Source organism: Pterocles gutturalis, unplaced genomic scaffold (assembly GCF_000699245.1).
Source record: "Pterocles gutturalis isolate BGI_N339 unplaced genomic scaffold, ASM69924v1 scaffold11239, whole genome shotgun sequence".
In the NCBI taxonomy this organism is placed as follows: domain Eukaryota; kingdom Metazoa; phylum Chordata; class Aves; order Pterocliformes; family Pteroclidae; genus Pterocles; species Pterocles gutturalis.
The window spans coordinates 1-20,049 of NW_010135820.1; the positions used below are offsets into that span (position 1 = coordinate 1).

Consider the following 20,049-nt stretch of genomic DNA (forward strand, 5'->3'; position numbering starts at 1 on the left):
CGTCCTCCTCCGAGGGGCCTCCTCTGAGGTCATGAGGTGGTGTCTCTTTTCTCTGTAGGTGGAAATGGACCTCAGGCTTGGAAATGTCAACGAGAGGGTGTGTGTGTGATGGTCGAGGAGGCTGTGCCCGCTTAGGAAGGAAATTTATCTTCAGGAGCAGTTGAGCGATGTAAGTTTGCCAGATTTATTTTATTTTATTTTATTTTATTTTTAGGTTCTGAGAGAATCTTTCAAATCCACCCTCTTCCTTTGTCCTTCCATTACTAATTTCTCTCTAGGCCCTTCATCTGCTCTTCATGTTTTACCCTTCAGCTGCTGGAAGGCTTTTTTGTCTTCAACTTGTCATTTTTTCAGTCTCTTTTACTGCCTGCACCAGAAGTGGTGTTTCTCGATCTCATCCCATTTAGGTATTTTGACCACAGTGTTTCTAAAGTTTGAGGCAAAATATTTACCACATACATCAAAGTATGCATGATTATGTCGGATGTAAAGGGTGTGAATGCCTCTTTGATGTGTCCTTAAGTGCTTATTCTTTTTTGCTATATAGCTGTGGTTGGAAGCAGGGTCTGTAGTAAGGATGTGTGAAGGGAGAGGAGCAATGAGGGCCGCACATTGACGTAAGTGACAGGCTGGCCATGGCATTGCTGCAGACAGCACACAAGAAAAAGCTCTGATCCTTAGGAACCCCTTGAGCACATGTCCAATGCAGTATGCCTCTTAAGCACGTTCACTGTTTAATAATTTCTCTTTTAAAAGAAACTATATGCAGGGTATCTTTACAGGAGTCTAACTATGGTGACTGTCATATAACACCTCTCCTCCCATTTAAATTTATCTTAAGCCTTAACCAAAATTTTGTTCTGGGATAGCTACTTTGGGTCATTTAGCTGTTTGGAATATTGGTTTAGTCCTATGCTGGAGCTGAGCTTAACTAATTTTAAATATCTTATTTGTTTCAGCAATTTTTAGTGGTGTATGCATCTTGGCATAGTGTGCTATATTTCTTTGTTTAAAGTACTCTCTGTGCAACTACAGTACGATATAAACAGTGTTTTGAGTTCAGTAGATCTTTTTATAAGAACGGATTCTATGTCCTTTTTACTTAGTCGCCACAATGTCAAATAAGGAGGTGAAGGCAGCATTGAAGAGTGCTAGAGAGGCAATACGAAATAAAGAATATAAGGAAGCCTTAAAACATTGCAAGGTAATTAATTTTTTACTAGGAAGGTAATATTTTTTGTGCATTTTGTTTGCTGTTCCCATACCCCTACAGCTGTACAGTAGTGCAGAATGTGGTGTACCTTATTGACATAATAGCTGAGATTGATTTTTAGATTTAGTTTCGTTGATCATTCATGTTAGTTCCCCACAGGTAAACCTTGATTCCCCCTCCCTTTTGCATTTGCTTATGTGTGGAGATAAGAATATTAAGTGTAGAATGATACTGATATAGTCCGTTTCTAATCCAGGCAGCGACAGGAGTGCTTTAATTGCTGAGCTACAGATGTGATTAATGGCAGGACAGTTCAGATATGAAGCATTCCCTGACATAAAAAGCTGAAGTTATTAATCTTAGCCTTTTCCTAAAAATAAGTTAACTTCTAATACTACCATACAGAATAATTCAGCAAACTGTAATGATTAAGCTCAATACGTAGATCTATAAGATGGATTTCATTCATCAGTTTCACTTAAAATTGTGTATTTCTAGGCAGTTTTGAAGCAAGAAAAAAATAACTACAATGCTTGGGTATTTATTGGCCTGGCAGCTGCTGAGTTAGAGCAGCCTGATCAAGCCAAAGGAGCATATAAGAAGGCTATTGAACTTGAACCAAACCAGTTACTGGCATGGCAGGTAAGTAAATGTCCAGATTCACTTTTTCTTTCACTGGAAAGTGTCACTCTGGAGTTACATATGGAAACAAAGCAGAGTTGAGACATGCCTCGTGTTTTCTTGAGACCCTTAGTTCTACTGAAGCTTCGCAGAAGCTGAAGTTTGTGTTAGTTGTGTGTCCAAATGGCTGCAAATGTGTAGCAGGATGAACTGTTTCAGTGTATTTAAGTTTGCATTTCTTATGTAGACTAGTTAGCAGTGAAATGTGCAAGGGAGAACCTGAGTTGAAACAAATACACTAAATGCGTTCATGCTTAGGAATTTCTATGCTTGTAGTTCAAGAAACATTTGACAGTGTTTTTCTCATAGGGAAGAAATTTGTTTCTCTCTGAAGGTGTTTTTCTAGCTTCCAGCATCCAAGTATATTGTTATTGAATTTTGCTGTTGTCACTTAAAAACAATAGTATACACTTAAAATATCTGTGTGCTGGATGGTGTGTGCTTATAGCAGTGTATAGTTTCAACATACAGTTGTGTTGTTTGGAGACCCGTGAACCATAAGGTTGCGTATTAGGTCTGTCTCTCAGATACCAACAATTGTTATTTTTTTGAGGTGATAAGGTTCTAAGTATTTTCAATATAAATAGCTTTTTAAAAGGTAAGTTGGTGCCTGATTTCAAGGCATATTGAAATTTCCTCAGTTGTTTCGCAGTCAGATTCTGGCTTTCTGTTACTATACAAGATGGTATGATACTTGGATGTAGATCTTTTATGATATGACTTATTCTGCTTTGTATGTTGTCTGTTATGCAGAGAAGATTGTGTAATATGTACAGGTTTCAAATATTTGTTGGAATTAGTTAAGAAATTGAGGAAAGCTTTTAATTTAAAATTAGTAGATTCAGAAGGCTGTACGGAAGTATCAGCATAGATTCTACTCAAGAGATAGTACATTAACACATGACCCTGTTGAAGGCAACGGAATAATTTTTATAGGGAGAACTCTAGAACATCGGCAGTGTTCTCTTAACATGTTAAGTGTTGACGTCAGATCTTACTTACTTTTTATCTTTCTTCTTAGTATTTATCTTTTTTTTAAAGGGATTAGCAAGTTTATATGAGAAATACAATCAAACAGATGTCAAAGGAGACTTAGCAGATGTTTACCAAAAGCTCTTGGAACTCTATAAAAGGTAAAGAATATAGAATAGCATAATCCAGTCTAAGATTTCTAATTCAGTGAGTGCCGTTGCTGATACACAAATAGCGAGTTTGGTTTTTTTAAGCATTGTCACATAAATAGGTAAGCACTTGTTACTAAGGTTTTCTGTACCTGTATAAGGTTTGTTGCTCCTATCCTTTTTGATAGGGCAAGAGCTCTTGGAATGATTGTGCTTAAGGTTAATAGTTTAGAGAATTCTAATGTTATCCTATGTCCTCTGTCTAAACTCACTGCACTGAAGCATTTAGCATGAACATAGTTCATTGTCTGCATTAATAAGTATGCTTATGTTTCTCTACCTTAAGATCCCAAAATATATGTAATCCAATTATTCACATAGGTGTAGTTCTAAACCAGTCTAACTCTCAACTGTCACTGTAGCTGACTGGAGTGTTTGATTTATTTCCTTAATTTGAGAATTGTTCAAAAAGAAAAGTACAATCCCTTAAAGTATTTTTTTTTTCTCAGTTACAGCATCAATGAGTAAAACATTTAGGGCAATTTGTAGTATTTATTCTGAATACTTGTTTGGCAACTGAACCTACTAAAAATTATTTGTCAGAATTTGAAAAAACATTATGCTATTTTATGGAAAACATCTTGTTTGTGTGGAATTTTCTTCCTTCATCCTCTCTAGTGGTGACAAGCAGAAATGGTGTGATGTGTGTAACAAGCTCGTGGAATTATATCATCAAGAAAATAAATATTTAGAGGTAGGTTGAGTTTACTTTCTCTCTTCTAAGAAATTTCCATTTGATCCGAACTACCTACTTTTCACCAAGGAATCCCCAATTTTTTGGGCCACAGACCACGTAAGGTTGCCTTGTGGACCTCTGCCAGGAGGAACTGGTTTTCGCTGTGTTCCTTTCTTTTCCACTGTGTGACAGACTTGGATGCAATCCATTAACCTGACAAAACTTGGTAAACGACTTTAGCAGACAGGCTAAAATGGTGGAACATCACTCTTCTGTTTTATTTCTAGAGGTGAAACAAGATCCCAAATGCACATTTACGTGCAGGATGTGTAAATCAGGTGTCCTTTGGCTAGCTTGGCCAGTTCAAGGCATCTGATTAGCCCTTCTCTGATGTAGTGATCCCTTCCTAGACTGCCCCTGATACTTCATGCCAGAGGGTGTAGAATCATCAAATGATTTGCGTTGGAAGGGACCTTAAAGGTCATCGAGTTCTAACCCCCTGCCATGGGCAGGGACACCTCCCACTAGCCCAGGTTGCTCAAAGCCTCATCCAGCCTGGCCTTGAACCCCTCCAGGGATGGGGCATCCACAGCTTCTCTGGGCAACCTGGGCCAGTGCCTCACCACCCTCACAGGATAGCATTTCTTCCTCATATTTCATCTAAATCAGCTTAAAACTGTTACCTGTCATCCTATCACTACCCTTCCTGATCAAGAGTGCCTCCCAATCTCTCCTGTAGCCCTCTTTAAGTACTGGAAGGCTTCTAGAAGGTCTTCAGGCTGAACAACCCCATCTCTGTCACCCTGTCCTCATATGGGAGGTGCTCCAGCCCTGTGACCCTCCCTTGACTCACTCCCACAGGTCCATGAGTTTCTTATGTTGGGGGCCCCAGAGTTGGATGCAGCACTGCAGAGAGGATCTCATGAGAGCGGAGCAAAGGGGGAGAATACCCTCCCTCGACCTGCTGGTCATGCTGCTGGTGATGCAGCCCAGGATACACTGGTTTTCAGGGATGCAAGCGCACATTACTGGGTCATCTTCAGCTTCTCATCACCCAACACCCCCAAGTCCTTCTCTTCAGGTCTGCTCTCAATCCGTTCTCCACCCAGCCTAGGGTGGAGTAGTAAGGTGGAATTTGTACAAACCTGAACTCGATTGCCTGTGTCTTACGTATTGTGTTCCATGCACAGTGATAAGGACCTGCAAAGCTGCTCCAGGGTAACCCAAGCTTCAGCCCACCTAACACTACCAAATGTGGGTCAGCATGATTATTTTAAAATAGTCGTGGCTCTTACCACAAGGTGGAGCTGTTAAAAGACTGTATGGTTCAGCGGTAATTTTACCTATAGTCCCTGTTTATAGGATACATATGTTTGCCATTATGCTGTTTACTCTTCGTTTGCTCTTTAAAAAAGGTTGCTTTCTTACAAGGTCTTACTCCATGTCATCTTCTCCCCTTTCCTCCAAAAACAGAAAATGAAGAGTTTTACAAATCACTTTGCATCATGCTCAAGACTTATTAATTAGCTCCAAAGCCTCTTTCAGTACAAGTTTCAGAAACTACATTCAATGCTGATAGTTTAGTATATGAAGGCAGACTTGCTCTGTGTGCAGCAGGAAGCTGCAAGCTAGGCTTCAGGGTCCTATTTTCTCTTTTTCAGCTGTGTTGATTTTTCCACACTGGAATTTCAACATGGACTGCTGCTGTGCTTCTCTTTCTGTTCCTAGTGCTGTAGATCCAACAAGGATTCAATTTTTTCTTGAGAGTTTATTGCAGAGCTCTTCAGGTCTGTTTTTACTGTTGATTTCCTCCAGGAACCAGAGTCAGAATTCATACTCTTGGTGTTGCCTCCCTTATTTACTGTACCTTGGAAGGTGGACAGTTCCCACACAATGCTTTCGGATGTGTTACTGCTTTAATCAGAAAACAGGTAAATCTGGGTGAAAAGTGACAGCGTGATTCATTTGTTTCCTCTTGACAGGTGGCTGAAACATGGCAGAGACTAATACAAATGAAACAGGAGGACGGTGCAGAAAAGGCAGAGCTTCATCAGCTTTGGAAGAAGATGATCCAGTTACTGAAAGACAGCACACAGAACCAGGATAATAAGACTGCGCAGTCGGTAAGGTTTCTCACTCCTGCTTGTCTAGATACGTACGTATCAACAGTACAGCTAAACTTCAAATGAAGCCTTAAAAGCCACACAGATCTTGTGACTAGTTGTCTCATTAATGTTCAGTGGTACTAAACTTCTCAGGAAAAGGTGCGTGATTTCACCTTCTGACCCAAACAGTGAGGGTGCCGCAGCCTGAGGTGGGCGGTAGGTGGAACAAGTCACTTAAATCCAAGCAGTCATCCTGGAACTCCTTCATTAACTACCTCCTAAGTTCTGCAGGCGTCCAAGTTTGCCCTGTAGCATAGTGATGCATTCTACTTCTGCATGTTACAAGAAGTATCACTGATAAGCTTTGAGAGAATCTAGAATGTAGGCGTTCTTCAAAACAAGAAACTCCTCCCTGCTTTCCTCCAGGGTGGAAGTAGCTTTGCGCTGTTTTTCTATTTCTTTGTACCTAGTGCTTATCTTAGATAGCAATGTTTTGCTTCAAATTTTCTTTTCCTGCAGATTTTAAGCTCTCACTTCTTAGGAAAATGTCACAGCTAATTGGATCAAACAGAATGATCATGAGTTGTACTGATCCTGTGTTCTCTATGGCCAAAGTTAATTTTGTTTTATCTATCTGTCTTGCAAGATGAACCTCATTCAACAGGAAGGGTGGAAATTTCTCAACACCAATCTGGTTGATAGAAGTGCTCCAGAAAGGTGGAAAATACAAATTGAAATTGTTTGAGACAGAAGAAGATTTAATCTCTAGCTCTATTTTTTGAGAAGGCAAATGCTGTAACTTACGAGCTATTATAGAAAATAGAAAAGAGGTGCTGCAGGCAGCATTGCTTTCTTTTTGGGGACAAGGAGTTGAAAAAAAAGAAACTTGCAAAAATATCAGGAATGGGTTTCAAATGCAAATCTGCAGTTTACTGCATTTCTCAGCAAAGCACCTGAAGCTGGAAGGGTGTGGGATTGAAGGCAACCTCCTATTCAGTGTTTCACTTCTAATAAGCTGTGGGCAACTTTTTGTTTAGCATGCTTGTTTGGTAGCCTGCGCTCTGTGGTGCCTGTGTTTTCCCATGTATAAGGAGTCAAGAAATAAAAGACTAGACTTATAGATCAGAGCTGGGATGCAGCAATAGGATGTGTGGGAGTGGTTCAAAGCTGTGTCAGGGAGGTTCAGGCTGGGGATTAGAAAGCATTTCTTTACTGAGAGGGTGGTCAAACACTGGAACAGGCTTCCTGGAGAGGTGGTCGATGTCCCAATCCTGTCACTGTTTAAGAGGCATTTGGACACTGCCCTTAATAATGTGCTTTATCTTTTAGTCAGCCCTGAAGTGCTCAGGCAGGTGGACTAGATGATTGCTGTAGGTCTGTTCCAGCTGAAATAGTCTATTCTATGAAGATAACATTTTCCTAGTGTCATTGTTGCACTCCTAATTATTTCTTATTTCAGCTTCTGACTGCATTTGAACATGCGGTGAACTCCGCTGACCCTGTTCCTGGTGATGACCACCAAAATCTTTACAAGGACTTTATTCAGTGCTTGTCGAAAGTAAGGTGATGTTAATCTGTCTTCATCAGTGAATAGATGTAATTTTCCACATCTTATAATACAAATAACTTTTTTTTTTTTTTCCTTTCAAGTTTCCTCATGAAACGGCTAGGTTGGAAAAGGCCTGTAATGATATGATGGCTTTGTATCCTACTGTGAGTTATCCTTTAGAAGTACTTTGCTTGCACTTTGTTCAGTCAGGTGAGTAGGATGGATTTAGATGTTTTGGGGGCTTAAATTATTTCTTTTATAGTTAGTTTTGTGACAATCTTTTTACAAGTTTTACCCTACAGCCCAATACAAATGCACAATTTATTTTTATGTTCTATTTCTGCCTGTCTGGAAGTGAAAAGTGTTTGGTCCTATGATTTGCTGTTTCCTATCTCTGTAATTGAGTGGTGACTCTAAATTGGAAAAATACCTGCAAGTCTGGCAATGTACAAAGTTGCAAATAAAGACTACTTTACAAAACTGAAAAGCAGCCTCTCCAGATAAATGAAGGTTAGCTTCTTAAGCTTAGAAGAGGGAATGGAGAATGTTAACCACTGCTCGAAGGCTGCACTTAGGTTATTCTTGACACAGAAGATCTCTCTTGGCAGAAGAACCCCAAACAAACATTTGTGAAACTTTCTTCAAAAGAATGCTGAGTGAATAGGGAATAAGCAGATCTGTTTCGATATTTGTTCTTACTAGAAAGGGAGAATCTCCAAGGAAAAAAAATACCATGGTATGTTCAGTAATACAGGGATCTGAAAGTATAGAATTGCTATTTTCAGTAGTTCACTAAACAGCATTGCACTGATGTTGGGCACTTTCTCAGCATTTTCAAAGATAACTACTAAATTTTGGTCTTTCATTTTATTGTTTAAGGCATCAGCAGTTGTTTTTATTTATTTTTAAAACAAGGAAGGAAAATTGGGAAAAAACTCCTCTGGTTTATATAGAGAGAAGTAACTTTCAGCGTAGGTAGAAGAATGCCTTTTCCAGTTTTGAAGGTAGGCTTCATGGAATAATGTAGCAACATGAACAAAAGAAAATTTTTCACTTTGTTTTGAAAGGATGAAGACCCTACTCTCATTTCCACATGAGAATGCTTTACGGTTCAGAGAAACGAGCAGAAAATAATTTCCAAAGGAAAAGGAGCATTTGGTTTGCACAGTTCTTATATACTTATACTCTGCCAACATCTCACCATCCCACAGCCATCTTGGGATGGGGAAGATGATGCTTAGGTTCCAGTAAGGCTGTTTGTTTTTATCTGAGTCATTCCAACCATGTCATAGTTTTTCATGCCCCAAACTTGTGGGCACGTTTGCCAAATGCAAATCAAACACAACCTTTATGTCAAATGAGTCCATATTTTTTTAAAATAAAATAGTAGTTCAAAGACTGTTGCTGTAAGTCACAGCAGCTGCTTTAAGCAAGGACTGCAAAGTCTACAATCACAGCTAAACACAAGTGTAACAATTTAGTGGTAACAGTTAAAATTAAGCCAAGACATTAAGTTATGTGGTTTCACAGCCAGACTGTTTCAGCAAGCTCATCACAGCTAATTTGGAGGTCCACAAGGCCTGTTCTGGAAGGAAATTATTTTGATTTGTTGGAGGTAGATTTTGACATGGGCATTCATCTGGGCTTATATGAAAGGCATACAGAGAAATTAATAATTATTAATAAAGGAAGTATACCTGTAGAAATTAACATGAGTGGTTAAAAATTCTGGTTTTAGACTGACAGCTTATTTTGTTTGGTGGTACTGGGTTTTTAGATTAATGCTTTTTTGGGGGGGTTTGTTTTTGGGGGTGGAGGGTGATAAGTATGTAGTACTTTTGGAAAAAAGTTTGGTTAATTAATTACTTTGAGCTCGAAGGATAAGGGTCATATTTATGTAGACAAGGTATGCTATTAATTTTTTTTTAAAATTAAAAGTCTATTAAATATTTCTTTTTCTGAAACTAGGTACTTTGTCAGAAGAGGCCCTGCACTGTTTTTCTAGGCTTTTGGAGATGGATGCAAGTAGTGGTACAGCCATCATTGGTTTTGGTATAAAAAGTCTCCAAGAGAAGAAATACAAGGAGGCTGTTAAGAGTCTTACTGAAGGTAAATGTGTAATGTGATGTATGAGTACTCTATAACTTAAACACCAGCTAGCTTGTACTGGATATTTTGGAAGTCTTATACTTGCACAGTACTTTGACAGTTCAAGTCCAGGTAGATTTAAAAAGAATGCTCAACACTTGCTCTGATTGGGCATTTAATTTTTTTAAATATAGCTTGAAGTGTAATGAATCTGAAGTATGCCATTACTGTTGTTGTCAGCTCTGTGGTATCTTAGTGTGATCAACTTTAAATTTTTTTTTATCTGACTGTTATTGGGGAAGTACCTAGATGAAGCCGGAAATACAGCAGTAGCAATTAGTGAAGGCATGTGGAATTTATGAAGTAAAATATAATGCAGCTCTTGCTCTTTGCTGTAATTTTTTTTGCTGTCTTGAAGTTCTATAGGCCTTTTCTGGTTTCTAAGAAAGACTTTATAATGCAGTTTACAGGCTGGTGATGTTAATGTCTGATCAAAGTGAAGGACTTTTTTCTTTTTAAAACAAAAGTGCACCTTAAGCCAGTGTTGTACATTTCCACACTTCTTCCCCTTTTTCTTTTCTGTATCTGTAATCTTATGTAAAATTAAGCCTAACAGAAGCTTAGGTGCTTCTTAGTCTTTGCCTTACTGCATGGAGGCCTGTAATGTCTAAAACAGTTCAAAATAGGACTCAGAGAAAAAATTAATTGTAAGTCTTATTATCTGATTGGTGTTTTTGAGGGCATTATATGGCAATACAGCATCTGCCAGCTACAGTGTCTTTGCAGCCCTAAGCAACTTTTGTTAGAGCCTTTTTTAAACACCTCTTTTATTAGGTTTGCAAAAGACTAGCCAGTGTCCAGCAGCATGGCGTTATTTGGCAGAGGCACAGATGAAAATTCACAAACACAGGGATGCTGTCCTGTCCTGCAATCAAGGTAACTACCTGCTAATTGAAAAAGCAACTGCAAGGGTGCGTTACTTTGTGTAGTCCAACCAATGTGACATTTGCATGGTAGGTCTGAGTTAGCCACAGTCATAGTCCTTCGCTTTTTGCAGTCTTGCAGCTGGGGCTGGTGTCCCCTGCCTCCCTTGGTTTATGGCAGCTGAAACACCTTGTGCTGCTTAGTCTCAGGAAGAGAGAAGATACTTTGCTAATCAGAACCAGAAAGCTGTCTGATAGTTAATGTTTAGAAGGTTTGCGTGTTATGATGTGCTTCCTTAGTTGGTGCTTGACTAACTTTGCCAAACAGCAGATATGCCTGAAGCCACAAGGGTATGTGTCACAAATTTTTAATCTAGTAGACTCCATATTTAGACTTAAAATATAAGATTTTAATCAAGTTAATGTAAAATGCAGAAATGTTCTGTGGTTCAACTGCATCTTAAGAAACCTCACTGAGTGTAAGTCTTCCTCTGTGCTAGCTGGGACTGGGAACAGTTTTTATGATCTAGTGATGCATATCTAATCTGAATAGAGCTATTATCTGATGATTATAAAGGAAGGGGCAGCCAAAGTGGACTTTTTTATGACAGGGACAAATGCGATGAAAAACTTCTTAAGAAATACTTGAAGAGGTAAATATATGCAGACCTGGCTAAAGTAATGGGAAATTTTATTAAAAGTGAGGGGAAGTACTTGCCACTGAGGGAGATTCAAAAAGCCTATAAATTTGAGCAGAGGAAATGTGAAAACTGAACAAAGCAGGTAAAAATTAATTTATTGCAGAAAGAATGAAAATGAGGCGATTCTTTTCCCATCTGTGTTCAGTGTGGAAGAGCTCAGGATGACTTCTGCACCATGACCCTTCTTTTCATGGGATTAATCAAACAACTGGTCTGTGATTATAGCATTAATAGAAGTTGCTATAAAACAAGACAAGAAAAATTTGTATTAAGGAACTATGAGATATCAACCTAGGAGTTGACTGAGGAACGTAAAAGTGCAACTGCTAAAGTACTAAGTGTTTTATGTAAGTGCTTGCTTAAACTGTCTCAGCACCGAAATGCCTGAAGGTAGGTACTGTGAACCTAACTTTTAAAAAGGGTTCCATGAAAGATCAGGGGAACCACCACCAAGTCTGGTATTTTTCCTGGTTAAATTATTTAAAATTAAAAGAACACAGTAGGGAGTTTATGTAGAAAAATTATTCCAGGGGATAGGCAGCATGGCTTTTGTCTAGTAAAGTTGTTTTTTCAGAACTCCTTGAAGGAGTTTACAAGCACATGGATAAGTGAGATGTGATAGAGTCTACTCTGATTTCCAGGTGGTAATTGATAGGATCTCTTACAACACTGTTAAGGAAACTAAGCAGCCTTAGGTTAAGAAGTAGAGTTGTACCATTGAGTGATTTTTGTCAGTTTTAAATAGGTAAAAAACTAGAGCACAGTATAGTAGTAATGTCCGTTTTCAAGCTAGAAGGAGGTGTCCCTGACATGTTCACCAGTACCTGTGTCATTCATCTGCTTTTCTAGTCTTTTATGAACGTTGAGTCATAAGGTTTTAAGTTTGCTGTTTTTCAAGGCAGACTGAAAAACTATAAGATTACCAGAGTGTGTAACCAGGTGTTAAAATAAAGAATAAAATTCCATAGACTCCAGTGCAAAATCATGCAGTTGTGGGAAGAAGTGTTCTTAGAAAGCTATCCTACAGTCTTGTTGAAGTAGAGAACAGAAAGATCCTAATACTGTATAAAAAAATAGGACTGTTTCTTTCCCCTTCTATGCTTTACAGGAAGGTGAAATATTAAGAATTACTGGGAAGGGTGTGATTAGTGAAACAGAGCACCAACATGCAGTTGCTTTGAGAACTTTAGCAGCATGTTGAAATCTGTGTGCAGTTCTAGTACCCACCAACCTGTTCTCAAAAAGAAAATAATAGTACAAGTTAATAACCTAATAATAAAGATGATCAAATATATGGAAAATGCAGCACATGAGAATGAGTAAATAGCCTGTGAAGTCCTTTTCCAGCCTGGAGAAGAGGTGCGATTTCACAGATTTCAAGATCAAGTGATATGAAGGATAAATAGAGATCAAGTGTTTTGTTTTCCAGTGCAAGGTTTATTTAGTACCAAATGAAACTAAAAGCGGCAGTCTTGAAACAAACAAAATAAGTTCTGTTTCTCAGTGCAAGGTGTAAGTTATTGTGCCTTGCTAAAAGATGCTCTTGATGCAGAAAGTTTCCTTGAATCCAAAGAATGTGTGGAAAGTGGGAGAAAACTCTGGGGAGGCATTGCTTTTTGCTTAGCCTGTCTTCAAGTAAGCTGTATCAAGTGAGACAAAAGTTCACCATATGTGAAAATAAACGTAACTGAGTTATTCAGAAAGTACTTGGCTTTGGAGAAGGCTGAAGTTCAACAGAGATGCCCTCATTCTCTGAGGTGAGATTATATGGTGTATTGGAGCAGTAATCAATACTGTGTAGAGAGGTATGAAGTTACTTTTGCACAGGCACAGATTAAATCACTGGTTTCAGTAATATTTTTTTCTTTAAATCCTGAAGTGTAAAACAACTGGTTTATTGAAAGGTCATTGTTTCTTCAGAACATAGATCACGAAAATGTAGCATTCAATTTAAGGCCAGCAGCTGGAAGACAATCAGTCTCTGCATATGTCTGAGAGGACTTTTCTAAAATCAATTTAACTTTTAAACTTGAATTGGATAGAAGTTTTACAGAAAATTTCTTCAACATGGAGGAGAGCAGTCAAAAATCTTTTCTACTAAGTGGTGCTCTATGAGACTGAAAAATTGTAATGAACAAGATTTTTAAAAATATTGGCAACAGCGGTGCTCTTTGTAGTTCTTTCTTCTATTTTTACTTGGAACTTTTCTGTTGCCAACAGCTCTTGAGACTCTTGGAACCCCTGAGGGTCCTAGTCTTCAGTGGAAGAACCTTATCCTTCAGTTGAAAGCAGAGGCTTTGATTAAAATAGCTGATGCTGATGCTGCAGAAGAAGCCATTAAAGCACTTGAGCAGGTATTTTCATTGACTAAAATGTGTATTTTTTTTCTGTTTTCAACAGTGCTCTCATTTCTGTACTAAAAACTCAAGTTCTGTATTTCTCCCCTTTCCTCCTTTTTACATTCTGTGTGGTTTAAACAACTCTTACCAGCTATGGTGTGATCCAAACACTCCTTCCTTCTCTGTTTTTTTTAGGCTTTACTACAACTCTTTCATTCACAATTCTAATTTTAGAAGCTGTCACTTTTGACCTTGTCTGTTCTTGCTCAGTGCTGCTGGATTCTTTCTAGTTCTATGGCTGTTGTTCATCTTAATTTGAGTTACCGTTATAATCCTGCTCCCCATGTCCTTCATTCACTTGTCATTAGTCGTGAAGAAAAGCATATGACTTTAATGTGGAATAGTTAAGCTTTTAAGGAGTTGCTTCCTCTCTTTTTTGTCTCACAGTTTCATGTACACTACTTCTTCACTGTTTAGACTTCTGTGCTTTTGTCTTTGCTTTGTATAGTCTTCTACCTGTTCTCCTTCAAAATTATTCTGTCTAAGGCTTCTAAAGGATATTCTGTCTAATCGTTTTTGTGCCATTTTCTTCATGTATTCTGTCTGCTTTTGAAACCTTTGATTTCTTAGTCTGGGGAGAGAATAACTTGCTCATGTCTGTTACTTGGTTTTCTAGATTGTGGATGCAAGCAGCGATCCAGTAGTTTTAGCTATCAGAGGTCAGGCTTATCTACACAGAGATTTAATGGATGAAGCTTCAAAGGTTAGTGCTGTATGGTCATTCCTGTAAGCTACATAGAGTTCTTGGTTTCGTAGAGGATATAACAAGGGAAGAATGTAATCCTTTTTCAGATTTCACAGGAGCTTCTGTTGTCCCACCCTGATCTGGCTGAGTCCCATGCTCTAGAGGGTTTTATCCATTATTCCCAAAATAACTACGAACAAGCAGAAAGGAGGTAGATTTATTGTTTTATTTACTCTAACAGGGAAATGTGGGGGGAGAATAGAATACAGTATTTTGCAGCTTTTGAGAATTTGTCTGATCTGACCTCTGTTCCTTTTATTTAGTTTTCTAAATGCTATTGAAAGAAAGGCCGAAAGTGCAGAATATCATCAGTACCTGGGGCTCACGTACTGGTTCATGAGTGATGAGACAAAAAAAGACAAAGGAAAAGCACTCACTCAGTTCTTGAAGGTAAAGGCTGCTTTAACTATTAATGTAGAATTAGTGTTTTCCTATATCACAAACCAGATATGGAAAACACACTGACTGGAATGTCAGACTTGGACATTCTGCTTGTTACCATTTATAAGCCTCCAGAGCCTGTAAACCAAGTTCAGTTATGCAAAAAGACATTGCAGGGAGCTGTGCAGTTACCTGGAATACTCCTTTTGTTTTTCTCTTTTCACCTAATTCTTTAGGCCTTTAATTTAGACAAATGTAGTGGTGATTCTCTCAATCTTCTCTCCGAGTGCTGTAAAGTCAAGGCCTATAGATGACTGGCATAGATCTTTGAAGACATTTTGAAATGGGGAGGGTGAAATTCAAACTGTAAAAAAATTGAGGAAGGAAAAAAGATGAGAATGGTGTGAAGAGTTTCAGTGTAAAACCCCACAATTTATATACTTTTCCGGATCTTTGGGTTTTCGGTCATTATGGCTTTTTATCTGAACATAGGTAAGAAAGTGGATCCAAAAGATTTAGTCAGATATCTTTCTTGGGAACATGGATGTATATAAAATAAGACCCTAGACCTTGTAAACTCACCATATAACTTCAGATAGGTGTTGACAACTCACATCATTGCCTGCTGTTTGCACTTCAATAACAGCAGAGTATGAAGAATGCAGTTTGAAGCGAACAGTACTTTTGGTTCTAAACTGGTTTATGTGAGCTTTTGTTTTATTGTCAAATCTGTTTTCTGCTGATTGGAGACTGTGAGTTTCCTAAGTACAAACAAATGTGCCAAGTATATCTAAAAAGGAACTTAACTCCAGCCTTTTCTAAAGTTTAATTGTGATGTATGGTAGGAGTATGAGCATAATGGTTGAAACAGAGTAGGATATAAAAATGATGGGATGTAGTAAGGACTTGTTCTCTCCTAGCACACCTAGCTTATTAGTACTTCAGGTGCAAAATGCTTTGTGTCATGAGGTTTGCGGCAGATTCTGCAGTGTTTAAAGCTCAGGTAGTCTCTGAACTCTTAAAATAAAGTTTGACTAGTCACAAGTATGGCAGAAGGAGCTTGAAGAAGTTGGTAAGCAGAGATTGAACAAGCAGTTATCACTGGACCTGTCCATCAGTGTAATCCTTCAAAATGCTGTCTTGTGTTCATATTTCCTTATAGGCTGCAAAATTGGACAGCTACTTGGGCAGTGTCTTTTATTATCTAGGGAACTACTACAGAGACATTGCTGGAGATAAAAGTAGAGCTCGTGGTTGCTACAAAAAGGCTTTTGAACTGGATGAAACCGATGAAGAATCTGGAACAGCAGCTGTAGACTTAAGTGTGGAACTTGGAGACATGGTATTGTACATTCAAGGCTTTGGATTACTGCTCTTTTGTTTTTCTGTTAATCCTGCTCTCCGAGGAATCACTTCATGTTTCCTCTGTATTTGAGAATAAGATCTGAAAACAGATGTTCTGTCATTGCTTAGCAGCTTTTGTACTTGGACCTGCTTCAATTTTATGCTTCAATTCCAAATTAAATATATCTGGAGAGAAGGGTAGGGGAACCAAACATAACACTATAGTCATCACATATGTCATTTAGATGAAGGATTTTTTTCAGTAGGGAACATGAAGAGAAAATTAGTTTTCTTTTTGTATTTAACTTGTGCCACTTCTTTTCTCCATCCTCCACCTTGCTGCTTTCAGGAAGTCATCAGAACATTTAAAAAAATATTTCTTATATAGCATTGTATAAAAAGGTTTTAGCCTATGATAATATAGAGCAAGAAAGCAACCCATACTTTGACAGACTCCATTTCAACATCTGGAAAGTCAGTCTAAGTATCCGACTTGCTACAAATAGTTGTATCTTTTTCTAGTTAAAAAAAAATAAATTAAAAAAATAGTCTCTACAAAACTGCAGGATGCTACTATCTATTTGCAAAGAGAGGTACGTAAGAAACAATCATGCCTTTAGATGTGATGATTTCCTCCTTTAATCTGCCACTCGACCTGCCAGCTTTAAAAATTACTTGTAACATTTCTTCATACGGTAATTGACAGATTAGACAGTTTAATGGTTTGCTGGATTAAGGGTATTTTTCTTTAACAAGAACTTTTTCTTTACACATACATATATTTACTAACCTGGCATTTTTGGTGCTTTGTTAGGACACTGCTCTGTCAATCCTAAATGAGGTAACTGAAAAAGCAAGTACTGGTACAGCAAAATGGGCTTGGCTTCATCGTGGACTTTACTACCTGAGAACTGGTCAGCCGTCACAAGCAGTGGCTGAGTAAGAGAACTGGTGGTTGGTTTAAGTCATTTTTGTATAAATCCCAACAAAAAGCTCTTTGATCTTAGTAAGTTTTGAAAATAAGTTAGCTGGTTATAAGATAGCTTGTACTAAACAGTGGGAAGTGGGTCAGAGCAAGCTGTTCCAGAATTCCAGAATTAGCGCAAAGCAGGCTCTGTACTAATAAGCCTGGTGACAGGCTTGTCATAGACAGGCACAGTATAGTACTGAATAATGAGCCAAGGTAAGGTACAATGTCTAAACTTGTATAGTGTGCTGAAGGTGGAAACACTACCATGCTGTGTTGAAAAGTTCTATGTAATTCTTAATTTGTGTCCTGAGAATATATAATGCAAGGAAGTAATTCATTTATGTTCACTTGTGTCACCTTTTTGTTGAATTAAACTTATGTCTTGGTATTTTCAGTTTGCAGGCAGCTCTCAGGGCTGATCCAAAGGATTGCAACTGCTGGGAGTCTCTAGGGGAGGCTTACTTGGGCAGAGGTAGTTATGCTACAGCGCTAAAATCCTTCAGGAAAGCCAGTGAGCTGAACCCAGAGCTTGTGTACAGCATTTACAAAGCTGCAGCAGTTGAGCAGATTCTAGGCAAATATGAAAATGCTATAGCTACCTATCAACAAATCTTAAAGAAGACAGAAGATTATGTGCCTGCACTGAAAGGTAGTATCTCTGTATCTGAAAGTGTTAACTATTTCTCCCTTTATTCCTGAGCATGCATCGTATGGTATGGAATATCCCTGTAGTCAGTTCGGGTCAGCTGTCCTGTCTGTGTCACCTTCCAACATCTTGCCCACCCCAAGCCTACTGATGGTGGTGGGGGGAATGTTGGAGGGACAGCCTTGATGCTGTGTGAGTGCTGCTCAGCAGGAGCCAAAACACTGGTGTTACCAACACCTTTCTACCTACCAGTTCACAGCACAGCACTGAGAGAGCTCTGTGGGGAAAATTAACTCCATCTCAGCCAGACCCAGTGCACCATATGAAATAGATTCTTGCATAAATAGAATTAAATAACAGTTATTCTTGAAGAAGACTTCCCCTTTTGCCTCCCTTGATATTCTTTCTTCTTTCTTTGTTTTGGCAATGACTTTTGACTCCTGTGTGAACGGAAAGTTGGTGTATTTGTCAGAGATTTACCAGTGCAGAGCGGATTTCTCATGAGGACCTTACTGAGTATTTGAGGACAAACCCAAAGCTTAAATGTTACGGTTTTTATAATTAATTTGGTTTATTTTAATTTTCAAATTATTCTACAGTTCACACATGACCGTATAGGATAGAAGCAGAGTCTCTGTTGTGAGCACTGTGGATCTTTTGATTTTGGCATAACATGTGCAGAGTATAAATCTTTATATCAAGCAGAACACCGAGCAGGCTTCCACGCTCCCACACCAGCTCCTTTATCAAGCATATTATTAAAGCATTTTTTTTCATAGAGGATATTTTATTTTATTTCCAGGACTTGGGGAGTGCTATCTCATGCTAGCAAAATCAGCCCTTGATAACTATCTTGATAGGAAGGCTGTGGATTACATAGAGCAGGCTCTTGAATTTTTTACAAGGTTAGTACTAAATGTTCAGTTTTTTAATTTCCACTGGGATTGTGGATTGATGGGTAGAAAAATAAGAGCTATGTGTTTGAGGATTTTCGGTTAAACTAAAGTGAATGGACCGTGCTTCCAATCTAGAAGTAGGAATGTGCTTATTGAAAATGGTTTTAATAAAGCATTCTGGACTTAAGCTGCTTGAATGAATGGTAATTGTAGAGTTTTGTTTTTTCAGTTTAAAAATACGGAATTATTTGATTGTAACACAAATGTGAAATGACACACAATTCTCTTCAGCTGTCCTCCTGGATATATGTGGCTGGGAGGAGGAGACTTCTACCAAAAATGGTGGATGAGAGGAAATTTTTCCTTCCATCCCTCAATCTTTTTGTTTTGCATTTTGTGCAAAATGCTTTAATGTCCTAAATTAAGCCTTATGATAGCTGCTGTTATAGGAGAAGGTCCATCAGGTTTCTGCAGATGAGTCATGTCTTGTAATATAACGTGGTAGTGCTCTGAAATGCAAGCGTGGGTGTAGTCAGCTGACATGTCAATAGATAATGGCTAATTTTCAGAACTGTCTCTTAGTGCAGAGAAGGTTGGGATACGTTGTCATTTTGTAGTTTCTCCTTTTTTTTCATCTATTTTTGACCTTTTAGACCTGTAGCTTGAGTAAGAAGAGAACTGAATTTAAAAAAAAAGGCAAACAGCTCATTGATTAATTACATTTGAGTTTGTGCCAGTGATGAACTTTCAGAAGAGTATATTGAAGGGTCTAAATGGGGGTTGTGCAGGTTTTCTGTGTCGTTACTTACAGGGCAACAAAGCAGCGTCCTGATGTATCTTGCCTCTGGAAGATGCTTGGAGATACCTGTACTAGTGTGCATGTTATTTCACCAGCCAAAGTGAATGTTCAAGTTCAAGGATCCCTTCTGGGCAAAAATGCAGACAAAGAGGTGCTGAAGAAAAATGAGCTGCTCAGACTGGGAGGAAGGTAAAAAGTTTTTATTATCAAGAGCTTCTGTGCAGCTTGAGACTCTACAGAGTCTCCAGTATTCTAGACCATTTCTAGAAAATTAAAGCCTTGCTGGTCTGTCGGCACCTGCATATTGAGCAAAGATTCATGAGGTGATAAATAGATTCTCATGCTTCTTCCAGATTGCACTGCTCATTTTAGGGTATGTTTCCTGGATTACCACAGTAGCTGTCAACACTTCATCTAGCACCTGCTCTCCTTATTGTTTCTGTCTCCAGAGCATGGTTGCATCCTGCCTGTCATTCAACAAATCGTGCCTCTTTAAATGGATTGGTTGCAGTAGTTGCTAACTAATTCTCCCAGGACCACTGAAGTCCGAGATAATACTTAAAGCTTTCTGTCTGTGCTTTTTCTTATTAAAATGTCATCAATTCTTGTCTTAGGTATGGGGTCTAGAGTACATTGGAAGAGGGAATTCCTTGTTTCTGGCCCTGGAAGCTCACGATGATAGAGAGTATTCGTAGTATTTCTGTAGCTTCTTCTGTGACTCCCTTTGAGCTTTGTGCAGTTGAATGTGTAAG

The 20,049-nt window shown here is 38.5% G+C and overlaps 1 protein-coding gene across 1 annotated transcript in view; it reads left to right on the forward strand.

The window, feature by feature from the left end:
- Positions 1–1,114: 1,114 nt before the first annotated feature.
- TTC37 (tetratricopeptide repeat domain 37) overlaps positions 1,115–20,049 on the forward strand; it is a gene marked incomplete at its 3' end in the record, with an annotated part of 42,775 nt that continues 23,840 nt past the window's right edge. Inside the window, 18 exon segments of the mRNA XM_010082053.1 lie at positions 1,115–1,204; positions 1,712–1,855; positions 2,936–3,027; positions 3,694–3,769; positions 5,734–5,874; positions 7,316–7,414; positions 7,507–7,615; positions 9,374–9,514; positions 10,328–10,429; positions 13,338–13,471; positions 14,133–14,219; positions 14,309–14,412; positions 14,525–14,651; positions 15,805–15,984; positions 16,801–16,925; positions 17,352–17,605; positions 18,405–18,507; positions 19,310–19,486. Of these exon segments, the coding sequence (XP_010080355.1) occupies positions 1,115–1,204; positions 1,712–1,855; positions 2,936–3,027; positions 3,694–3,769; positions 5,734–5,874; positions 7,316–7,414; positions 7,507–7,615; positions 9,374–9,514; positions 10,328–10,429; positions 13,338–13,471; positions 14,133–14,219; positions 14,309–14,412; positions 14,525–14,651; positions 15,805–15,984; positions 16,801–16,925; positions 17,352–17,605; positions 18,405–18,507; positions 19,310–19,486 (2,285 nt within the window).